Genomic DNA, 12,003 nt, shown 5'->3' on the forward strand with positions numbered 1-12,003 from the left:
CACAGCTTGCACCTGCCAGAGCAGCCCTTTTAAGCAATGTGTTGTTGTTCACCTGGACATTGCCATACACTGCTTGTGATAAGATACAATCAGGCACAGACTGAAATGATTTTACCCTGTTGCATTCATTCCCTACCAAGTGATCTCCAACGATTTAAGTGTAACAACTTTTTTTTTCCCTTTCCTACTCAGTCCCTGCCAAATTCTTTCAAATAGTCCAAATTCCTACATGTTACAATTATGTTAGTCCTACACTTACAATTACTGTCAGATTATGGTTGGATCATACCATGTATTAATTGAAAAAAAATTTCTACAGCCCTTGAATTTCCAGATACACCACAGTGGAAATGCTATGAAAGCATGATTGTCCTTAGAACATATATCTCAAATTTCTTTTGTTATAAAAAGCTATTAGGAGACTAATTTGGTTTTTTTATGCAGCCTTTTGCAAGCCTAGGTAAGAAAACAGAAGCAGCTAACTCTCCTTTTTTTTTTTAATTCCAGGTATTGTTGCTGTCCTTTTCTGCGGAGTCACACAGGCCCATTACACCTACAACAATCTGTCAGCAGATTCCAAAATGAGAACTAAACAGGTAGGATGGAAATAACTGACCTTGTGTCATACACTGGTGTAAGGAGTGACAGTCACTGCAATTCACCTGCATGGGATTTCATCAATGCACAGCAAGAGGCCTCTGTCTTCATCAGGGGAGACTGGAGATTTTGCCTGGAAAACAGTAACAATTGTCAGGATTAGCAAAAAAATATAAGAATCAGTTCTTCCCAAGAGACCTGAAATGCCAGACAGAGATGGAGATAGCAGCTTACACCAACTTCCATACAAAAATGCTTCAAAATTAGGAAATCAAAGAGCTCCAGTAAGTAAGGTTGGATCCCTGCAGATTTTTGCAAAGGGATTGCAGAAACTGCAGTCTGTCCCACAGATTTAAGCAATGACATTGTTTAATTTCTGTCTCATTAAAATTTCCATGATTAGAAAGATAGAGATTTATTCTTTCCATGTGTTATTTAGAGTTTAGAAATGTGAAATTCAATCATCTGGTTTTTTGTTTGAAGAAGTGACTAGTACAATTGTAATTATTTTTAAAACATGAGGTTGTTCTCAGATCTATGGCATTGCAGTGTTCAAAATACTTTTCAGCATGAGTAATTTTAGTCAGTCCTGCCACTACCTAGAGCCTGGTAGAAGTCATTTAAATGCAGTTTTCTTCCCTTTTAACGTTGACTCATATGTCCCAAAACCCCCAGGTTGTAGGAAATCTATCTCCTGGAATAAAATGGAAACTTATGGCCCAATACTATAATTTTCATGATGCAATCTTGTACCTTTTTCAGCAATTCTTTTCTTTTAAGCACTGGAAATTTTACGTAGAAAAATTCATCACTTCTTGCACATCTCAATTTAATCAAAAATCCAATTTTCTATCAAAAACTGCTTGATAGAAAAAAATACTGGCCACAGTATCAGTTCAACTGTTAGAGTCTCACAGGTTTTAGATCACAAAAAAGTTTCTGGTGACTACTCCCATAATAAAGTGTTAGCTACTGAACAGTAGAGTCTTTTCAATTGCATTTCTTCATAGCAGGAGAGTCTGATGCTTTCAGAAAGTATTCCAGCAGAGAACCAACCTTTCTCTGATAACTGCATTGAAAGGGAACAACACTGAACTCTACCATAGAATTGTTTCTGTTCTGCAGAAAGACTGCATTACATATGCCATTACTCCCCTTGCATATAACTTACAATTTGAATAGAAGGTTTTTTTAGGGATTCTTCTGCATGTTTTAATGATGTATAGCCTCAGAGAGAGAGAGAAAAAGCCAAGGCTGTGGTATTTTTAATTATCTATGAAGCTTTTCAGCAGGAGAATCAACTCATATTTTGTTTAAATGCATCCCGGTTTTGTTCATGTTTGCTCTGTTATTCCCTTCTATTCAACAAGTGCAAAACAAAATAGTGAAGATAAACCAAATTTACCCTTGAACACACAGAAAAGGGATTATGTGTTTCTCTATGGAGCTATGAGTTTTATGCACATTTTCCTATTCTGGTTTTCTCTTCCCCATAAGCCCTTAATCCTGTCTCCTTTATGATATGGTTCAAACACTGTTGTTGAATTCCTTTGAATTCTTCTAATTTATTTTCTAATCCAAATATTGCCCTTTCATATGCAGCTGTTGCAGTGAGACCTGCACTGCTTCTTTCTTTCTCTCCTCCCAAGAATTCTCTTGAAGCAAATTTAATAAGCCACACTTGGCATTCTCATAATCATATATAACTTCAGTGAATATTGTTGCTCAGACAGTTGGCTTTGCTCCCAATCTAAGTAATTTTTATTACTCATTACTGGCCAAAATCAAGGGCTTTTCAGTTCTTTTGTAGAATCATTCCAAAGCAGTCTCTCCCTTTTGTTACAATATGACAGATCTTTCAGAAAGGAGTGCTGAACTGTAATGCACACTGATAAAACAGTGAGTTAAGGCTGAAGTTGAAGCTAACAAAAACTGTGGAAATTAGATTTAAAACTGTAAATCAGATTGCAAAATTGTGTTAGCTGTTTTTAAACAAACACCTTATTTTTACTGCTTTGCATAATTTTCTTTACATTTTTTACTTGCTTTGAAAATTTTATGGCTTGATGGTAAAATCTGGTATAGAGAGACAGAGAAGGTATTTCTGACCCTGGTGCCAAGTTCTGCATTTCCCATAATACATCATCCTTTGCTCTAAAAAAAGTAAAAAGTTTCTCTTCAGTCACTGGTGTAAAAGGAGAACTTATCTACAGTTGTTAAATGAGAATTTAAGAAGGTCTATTAAAAAGGCCTGTTAAAAGATGCCATGTAATTATTAGTCCTCATGTATCCTTTATTATTCTGTCAATCACTGTTTAAGATTTCATGAAAGAGAAATATTAGATTTCAAGCATCTGAAACTTACAGAATCTGAAACTATATAGCAACACTAATCTTTTTCAAAAATAAATTATTTCAACACTCTCTTAAGAAAAGTAGATTAAAAAAATTAGTGAAAATGGAGGCTTTAGATAGATTTCATTCCATTCAATTATCCCCATTTTTATTAGGTATTTATAAACATTCTGTGTCTTTTTACTGTCATTTTTTGAACATGGGTGGTGTTTTATGGAAGTCATTTTAAGTCATCATCATTGACCAGACAGCAGCCATCATGATTTTACCAGTGAGATTGACCTTGCCCTCCATGGCAGCAAGGCTAGCTCCAACACGAGTGCTCCTGAATTTCAGGCACTTAAAGTTTAATTTATCCAGTGTATCTTTAGTGAAGGAGAAGATGAAACTGCTGGGATCTGATTGAAAGCTATTTGACTCTGAGCAGCTTTCTCCAGAATTATTTCCAGCTGCTATCTCCCCTGATGTTATGCTGCAGCCAGACAGTTGCTTCTAAAGGGACTCTGCAGCTCCAATTTTACATTAGGCTTCAGATGTACAGCTGGGCTGGGCTGATTTGCTCTGCTACAAGTAAGTCAGAGGCTGGGCAGGGTGTTGTGAGATAAAGAGAAATCCCTGGTTTGTTAAGAGTTGGCAGAGTGTAAATCCCTACAGGTCACCTCTAGAAAAGGACTCATGGATAAGATTGTGTTTTCTACAGGAAGATAAGACATTGCTTGCTCTGTGTTTCTCTCTGCCCTCTATCACTTCCACTCCAATGCCAAGCTAAGGCCAGCACATTCTCCTAGTGGTGGAGTACTGACTAATGGCCATAAATATGAGTTGTATCTTTTCTGGTTATGTTCCTTTAACTCTGGGGAACTGCAACAATGAGAGTGGGGCAGGGCAATGCCTCCCTTAGGTTAAGTGTGCAAGGATGTGAAGAATTCTCTTTGCAGACAAAACAATGTCAGCAAGTTACAAATTCTGGAAAGGGAATTGTGAAATGCATCACCTATGTAAGAAGAGCCAGGGAATTACAAGAAGACAGAGGAAACATGTCCAGCCAACAAGGGAGCAGGTCACACCCTGCCCTGCCTGTCCCCATTCATTCCCCAAGCTAAGCCTTGTTCTCATGGTCACCTCTGAAACAGCTGGGTCTAACTTTTGGTGAAGGTTGCTTTCTCAAATTAGGTGTAGCAGCCTTTCTAATCCCATAAGGAGTTAGCAGTTACTCACCTGGGTTGTTGTTTCTGCTAGCAAGCCCATTCAGGGAGCAAGCTGCCTTAGAGAGAGGAGCTCCTGGCCTGATTGCTCAGCAGCACTGGGCGTGCTGTGTGCACAAGATTCCAAGTTAAGATTTCAGTGGCCCTCCACCTCCAAGGTTTAACACAGGCAGGAGAATGAGACAAACATCACTGCTGCTTAACTTGGGAGTAACTTAACCAAGATGCAGTCTCAATCAGGGGCTTGAGCAGATCAGTTTGCACTGCAGGGCTCAAAGTTCTGACTGCTCTTGGGCTTTACTCACTGATGGGCATAGTACTGATTGCTTCAAATCTTAGTCTCTATCTCACTATATAGCAGACATGATTATCTCTGATTAATGAAAGTCATTACTTTAAAGGGGAGCAGCTAATATTTCCTGGAAATCCCTGAAAAATACATGAAGCTTTCAAAAGGTTCCTAACTCATTGATGATGCAGCTTCCTTCCAACAAGGACACTGGCTAGGGATCAATGAGCTGATTTCTGGATCAGAAATTAAGCTGCATTCCAAAGACACTTTGGTGTAAAAGGACTGTGGTTTTAAGCATATTAATTTAATTCTAATTAATCACATTAATCAAAAAATGCTGAAAAAAGAGTCATAAAACTTTTTATAGTTTCTCAAAAACTGCAAATCAGATCCTTATAGTCTCTTGACCCTAATATGTTATAGTATAGTCTAATATAGACTTTAGACTTAGAATAACGGAATCATTGAAGTAGGAAAGGATCTCCAAGACCATCAAGTCCAATCATCAACCAAATACCATCATGCCACATCTACTGCCAGGGATGACATTTCCACCACTTCCCTGGGGAGCTGTTCCATCCATGATTATGGACTCACTTGAGAAGCAAAGCAAAACTTCAGAGCAAAAGTAAAATATGGCAATAGAGGTATTCAAATCAACTGAAAGGGGAAAAAATCAATTAATCAAAGGAGTGTTACCTGAATGCCAACAGACAATGTTTACTAAAAAGAGCAGTGCAGGACTAAAGGCTGAGAGGTGACTGAAGTCACTGTACCCCAATGAAGCACCATCACTGGGATCTGACATTCTACTGCTTTCTGCTGGCCTATGGATCTTGTAAACCAGTCACAAGCAGAGCCACAGCCAGCACTGCAACAACAAATCTCCTTTCTCCAGATACATAACTCTGTCCTATAGGATTCTCCCATCAGCTGTCTTTAGAGAAGAAAATAAATAATGCACTGCAAATTCTGCTTTAGTAGCAGAATGATTTCTCCTGAGTTTGTTGTTAAAAGCACATGCCAGGAGCTGCAGCTGCTGCTGTTACCTTTCTGTGAGAGAAGGAGAGCAGCTGGGGAGAGATGACTGCACTACCAACACCCAAACTGCATCTGCTTTGTGAGGGTCCCACTCCAGATATCCAGCACTCACACCTGGGAGAAGCAGCCCCTCTAATTTCACAGGGAGCTGCAGCACAACATGAAATGGTTTGGTGCCTTTATTTTAAACCCTCCCCAGTCACACTGGACATGTGTGTGCCCTGCAGCTTTGGTTCTGCTATTTGTGTGAGTGTTTAAGAGACCAAACAAAGAGAGCTGGGCTTGCTTCTATATTATACAGCCTACATTAATTTATCTCTGGCTAATGCCTACTATTTTCTATTATCAAACATTGAACTGTTTATAGATAATGAGTTTATACTTCTAGGAAGAAAAGTACATGCACAAATGTCAGGTTATAATGGCTCTTCTAATTCAAACTCTTATAAAAAATTGAGAGTATTTCTAGGCAGAGAAGAACCCTACTTAGAGTAAAATGCCCTAGATTATTAGCAAGGCAGAACTACCCCAACACAAAAATACACAAGGATAATTCTCATCCTTTTGAGATGAGCAGCCTCATTGACAGGTGTTGTGATTTGTTCCCTCTTCTTAGGGGCAAATGACCTTTAAGGCACTGCATGAGGTCAGGTATTTCCACACAAATGATTGGCAGAGAGAAAGACTGAGAGAAAAGTTATCTCTCAGAAAGGTTAGCACAGTACCAGATTCTAATCTGTCTTTGTATCTGTGCTGTGCAGGAGGAATCTGTTTTCCCAGCACGCCTCAATCACAGTGCCTACAGGAAAATTTCATACCAGAATGGGGGGTTTATCTTCCAAGGCATATAGCTGGCTGTCTGATAGTCCTCTGAAAGCAAACTGGAAATTCTTTTTGGCTAATGCATTCAGGTCTGGCACTCTTCAGTAATACACAAGAGGACTTTGCCTAAAGAATCCAGTAAAGCCCAAATTCTTGGTGAGCATTAAATATGTTGCATGCATGAAGCACATTTGTCCATTTCAGTGGGGACTGAGCATAAAAGTTAGCTCTGATGGGCACTGTCTCATGGTTCCCTCTCTGCAGCTGAACAAAAGAAAATGCTCTGATTTCCAACCTCCTTGAACCCCTGCGAGTTCACACTCAAAAGTGATAAAGACAGAGGCTTCAGGCAGGGCTGCCCAGCAAACAGCACAGGTGACCAGCTAACAGGGCTCAGTAGAAAGGTCTGGAGAAGATACTCCTTTTGACAACAAGAGTCTGAAATTAAAATAGCATTTGGGAAGATTTTATTGTACTGGAATAGCATTAGTATAGTTTTGCCCATGTTTTAGCCAGTTTTGCTTAAATATTTCAGAAATTAGTAATATTAAGGAAAAACCTTGATCTTGTCTTCTGGTATTTCACCCAGATTTTTTTTTCTTTTTTTGAGACAAGGCCTATAGCAAAAATCTTCATTTTGCAGCTGTTGAAAGCAATCAGGGAAAACATAGAAAGGCCCTTAGGTTTTTTTCTTTTTGAGAGAAGGAAATGACACCTACATAAAAGGGTTGTAAGCACAGTTTGAAAAAGAATGGTTTATGCAGCATTTATCTTATGACTATTGGGATCAGATACCTGAAACTGTAGGTTAAAACAATTTCTAATTTTGAGGTAACTAACCTATATTGGAAACAACACAAGCCAGAGTCTTCTACCCTTCTAAAAGTCCAAAAGCTGAGGTCTCCAGACATTAGCTATCACTACAGCTCCAGCCTACGTACCCTGAGGAGCAGCAGCCCCTCATTCTTGTCATGCACTCCCTTCTAAGCTCCAGTTTTCCCTCCCTCCTGAGCTCCAGCAGTGTCAGATGTGCTGGCTGAACCCTGTGCTCCTGACTGCAGAGCCAGAGCATCTCTGCAGAGCCCCTGGCTCTGTCACAACCAGACAGAGTTGGTTGTGACAGAGCCAGGGGCTCTGCAGCCCTCGCTCAGCAATTGCCTTCTTCTCTCTAATTGAATATGCACCACATGCAGAGTGCTTGTAATAATTGTTACCTTTAAAATGGATTGCAATTGACAGGAAGTGTACAATGAATTCCAGTCCTCTGCACAGCTATTTTCTGTGTTTAGCAGAAAAAGATGAATGTTGGAAACATGCCAGGTGCATTGTTTGACCAGATGTACCATAAGATCTTGTGGAACCCTGTAGAACAGTGCAATGCTACAAAGAAATCTAAAGCTGCTTACTGTATGGGTTTAACAAGAAGAATCATAAAAACACAAGAAAATCTTGATTTCTGGAGAAGAAATTATACTACCATGTCTTTCAGTCTGAATTTCTTAACAAAATCCCTCATTATCTGACTGATGTTCCTGATTACTTCACCATGCTAAAAGAATGTTAATCTGCAGTCTCTTTACATGTGACTCCCCTTAAATTTATGTGAAAATGCTGTAATTGTTTCCTCTCTTTCAGCTGTGAGCTGCATGATGGATGGTAAACAGCTAGAAATCATTGCTATGAGTAACCAATAACAGCAGACTTCATAACTCTGGTGCATCCGTAATTACCTGCATCATTTATGGTTTATATAATAAATTATATAAATTTCCCTACCCATAATACTGAAGCTATTGGCTGTCCACATACAGAAATCTTGTTAGAATATTCAGTTCCATACTTCATTCTGTAGTTCCCATTTTCCCTCTTTTTGTGCACCTGCATTAGTGATTCCTTAACTGAGGATGTGCAGTTGTGCTCTGGCCTCATTAGCTCCCATAAGGCATGTGCCCCTTTGTCATCAGCACTTTATGAAGAATATCATATCCTAGTGTCTTAAACACACACACACAGAGAATAAAGAAAAGTACTTGGAACCTATGAAGAAGAGAAATTCTCTTGAAAAACAAAGAAATAAATATTTTCCTTAATTTTGCTTAAGCACAGAAACTAGAAAATAACACACTGAAATGTAATTCATACCCTGAAGTAACCCAGAACTGTAATGAAGCAGTATTTCTACAGAAAAGCTCATCTTGTTGAAAAATGATGTAATTTTTGATGCTGGTAGGCTAAGGAACATAATATCATATGCAAACTAGTTTCCAAATGGTTTCATTAAAGTTTTTACAATCTGTTTAAACATTGAACATTTTCTTTAAATATTAATAAAGATCATAGATTGTTAAGGTTGTAGTTTACTCTTCCAGCACAGTATCAGATGCCAGCAATTAGCTAACATATACCAATTGGAATTATAACAGATAGGCCAAAATCACATTGGCATGTGGAGAAACTTGTAAGGAACTTCCAAAGTGAGGCTTGTGCCCTAGCTGCTCTGGAACTGCCCTGAATCACAAATGAGGCTCTCGTGTGTGCTGCTCTGTGCAGTGGAGTTAGACTGCTTGTGGCTGTGAGAGCTGCTGCAGAACCAACACAGCTTTATGGAACTCTGCAGAGGCTGCTGGGCTCCATCAACCTCGCCAGAGCTTTGAAGAGTGACCTCTAAGAAACTTCTCCCTACTTGGGGTAGTTAGCACTTATCCCTAGTTTTTAGGTCTGCAGATATACAAAAACCCAGCCTCGTGCCCCACTTGTGTAAAGCACATCTAGTTTTGTGAAGAGAATCCTCTCTTTGTATGTAGCCTGTGAAATCAAGCCCATTCTAATTATTGGCACCCTGATAACAGCAACTGTGGAATGCACAAAGAGAAAAAGCAAACCAGAATCAATCTAGTCCTGGGTTAGGAACATATTCTCACATCATCAACAGGTACTGCTGAAACAGAGCAGGGTGCACTTTTACATCCCACACTTAGAACAAATATGGTTAACTTCAGTTTGAGGTACAATTTATACAATCTCATGTTTTCTAAAAGATGATAATTACAACAATTCCATCAAATGTGATCAGTCAGAATTCCCTCATCTGGGTATTTGTGACAAGGAAAAAAAATAGAGGTAGGATTCTTCTTTTAAGTCTTCCCTAATTTTTCATACAGGAAAACTAATTTAGTAGAATTTTATATAATGAACCAAAGTCCTTTGATTTCAATGACATTTGGCTTGTGCTATAAATGAGCAAGTTCTAAATATATCTAACGACAACAGAGATAAAAACACTCACTCTCTTAAAATATAGTTATGCCCCAATGGTAATGATTTTCTCTAGTTTAGGAGCACTGACACTTCATGTTATTGTGTTAGATGATTTTAATACAGGATTTATCACTAAATTCTTCAGCTATGGAATAGATCTCTAGGAAAAAACCCATCTGTGTTGTATTTCTGTGCATGTACATTATACTGCTAAATTGGACTGCAGTAGCATTGTTCAGCACATAGGTCAAAATAGGTTTTAATGCTGAGGGTATTCATAATAGGCACCCTAATTAGAGCCCTGTGTTGCCTTACACTTGCATGAGTTTGTGTCACCAGGTTCGTAATTGCTCTTCCTGTGAGGCCTGTGTTTGCAAACACAATTAAGATGCTATTTCTGGCCTGGCTGGGGAGGCTACACTGGGATCTCTGCAGAGAATCCAGAGTTCTCCTGCAGGTGGGACTCACCTCTCCCAAGCATCCTGCAGGCTTTGGGAGCTTTCCTGCTTTTTTACTTTATTTTGTTTTAAACAGCAATGCTTTTGCCAGCCCAGAGAGCCTTGGGGCAATGGGAGCCCATAAGGAATCTGAGCTGTTGTGTGATTCCTAACACCAAACTGCTGCTGACAAAGATCCATCCTTGCAGTCTGATGTCTCTCCTTTTTAACTGACATGATTTTAGCATGAATGCTGATTCCTCACAATTCTCTTTCAAGGGTTGTATCTGCAAAGTTCCCTATCAGCTGTAAGAACTTCACAAAGGCTTTGGGCAAAACTGTTACAAGTATGTTGGTAACAATAGAATTCTCACACAATAGGCTGCAAGAAGAAAATAAATACATGTAAATAAGGCATTATAATAGTCTAAAGCCCTTGCCAGCATCCTGTCTTTTTAGTGACTGCACAGCTGTGTTTCCACTGCACCATTAATGGGTTTCCTACCTCCCAAAGAGACGTTTGTACCAAATGGTAGCACAGTGCAAGACATACTAAACAGCTGACAATAGCTCATCTCTTCCTCATGCACATAATTAAGGGCTAAAATGCCCTTTGTCAAAAGTTTTCAGACTAAATGTCTAAATCATGACTAGGATTCAAACAAGTGCCCCATCTTTGCACATATTTTGGTACCTTTATACTTTCATTAACCTACAATAATGAACTGGGGTACAACTTTGAGGATCTTTTTAAAGCTTTTGACCTTTAATTCAGCTTCAGTCACACAAATCAAAGGAGGTATTGACAACTCTATGCCTCCAGAGAACCTGAGAAGAGTTAGGAGTGTTTGAAAATTCCAAACAGACAATCAGCACCCTCAGAAGCACACACTCATGTAGTAATTAATATTTTTCATGTAAAAGCATTTTTCTGAGGTGCCCAATGATATGTCCCTAGTACACCACCTTCTGCTTTCCCACAAAATCTTACAGACTATGTAAAATAGTCTTACAGGTGACTATTTTACATTAAATTAAGAATCTTTCACTACAGATTCTTAATTTAAAGTAAAATAGTCACCTGAGCTCTCAGATTTAAGTACTCTTGAAGATGTATCTTAGTGTAGCATTTTTAATTTCTGCTTGTTTCACTCATTTTTTTCCCCTTTGGTGATGTCAGTAAAACATCACCAGTAAGACCATAAGTAATTTAGTAGACCTGAAAACACTGGAAATCCTTGCAATGCTTTTTCCAACAGTTCAGCATCTTCTATTCTGTTTCAGCTGAAGGCAAATTATGTCTCATTTATCACATCTCCATGGAGCACTCTAGACTACAGCTTTAAGTATAAAGGACTGCTGGATGAGAAAAGCCACGTACTCTAACACTCAGGGGGAAAGTGTGACACACAGAGCATAGCTGCTATTCACATTTCTCAGACTACTTGTCCAAATGCATCTCAATTCTTGAAGAGCAGCCTACATCAGGAGGCAGAGAAGCTGTTCAAAGACGACAGCAGAAATGAAACAAAAGAATTCCCCAAATTCCCACATAAAGATGTATAAGAGCAGATCAGTGAACATACTAATTCACTATCCTGCTTCAGAAACTGCTATTAGAATTGCAGAGTAATTGCATCTAATTCTGCCCAGTGTAACTCCAGGGTGGCATTCTGCCAATGTAGTGAAAAGTTGACTCATCAATAATAGGTCTTAAATAAAAGTTAAAGGAGCTGAATATCATGAGGATCTCACTGTTCAACACTGTTCAGATCAAGAGCAATTCTCAGCATGAGGAAGCTCTGCTTGGATTAGACACTGGTAATGCCTTGTGTCCATTCCCCTCCAGCCTCTAAAGGCAAAGCAGTGCAAACATGGGAAACCCTGAACAAGCAAATGTTGCACAGAAACTAGACAAGTTATTTAGTAAAAACTCTTTTATCTTAGATTGGGCCCCAAATAAAGAAAACAACAACATGGCCTCAGAAAAATGCAT

At 38.9% G+C, this 12,003-nt stretch overlaps 1 protein-coding gene across 1 annotated transcript in view; it reads left to right on the top strand.

Annotated features, from left to right (window-relative positions):
• Positions 1-12,003, top strand: part of SLC9A9 (solute carrier family 9 member A9) — a 172,667-nt gene that overhangs the window by 79,252 nt on the left and 81,412 nt on the right. Inside the window, exon 9 of the mRNA XM_009089176.4 lies at positions 508-596. Coding sequence (XP_009087424.2) covers positions 508-596 — 89 coding nt within the window. The remainder of the gene's footprint in view (positions 1-507; positions 597-12,003) is intronic.

This window comes from Serinus canaria, chromosome 9 (assembly GCF_022539315.1).
Source record: "Serinus canaria isolate serCan28SL12 chromosome 9, serCan2020, whole genome shotgun sequence".
NCBI classification, from domain to species: domain Eukaryota; kingdom Metazoa; phylum Chordata; class Aves; order Passeriformes; family Fringillidae; genus Serinus; species Serinus canaria.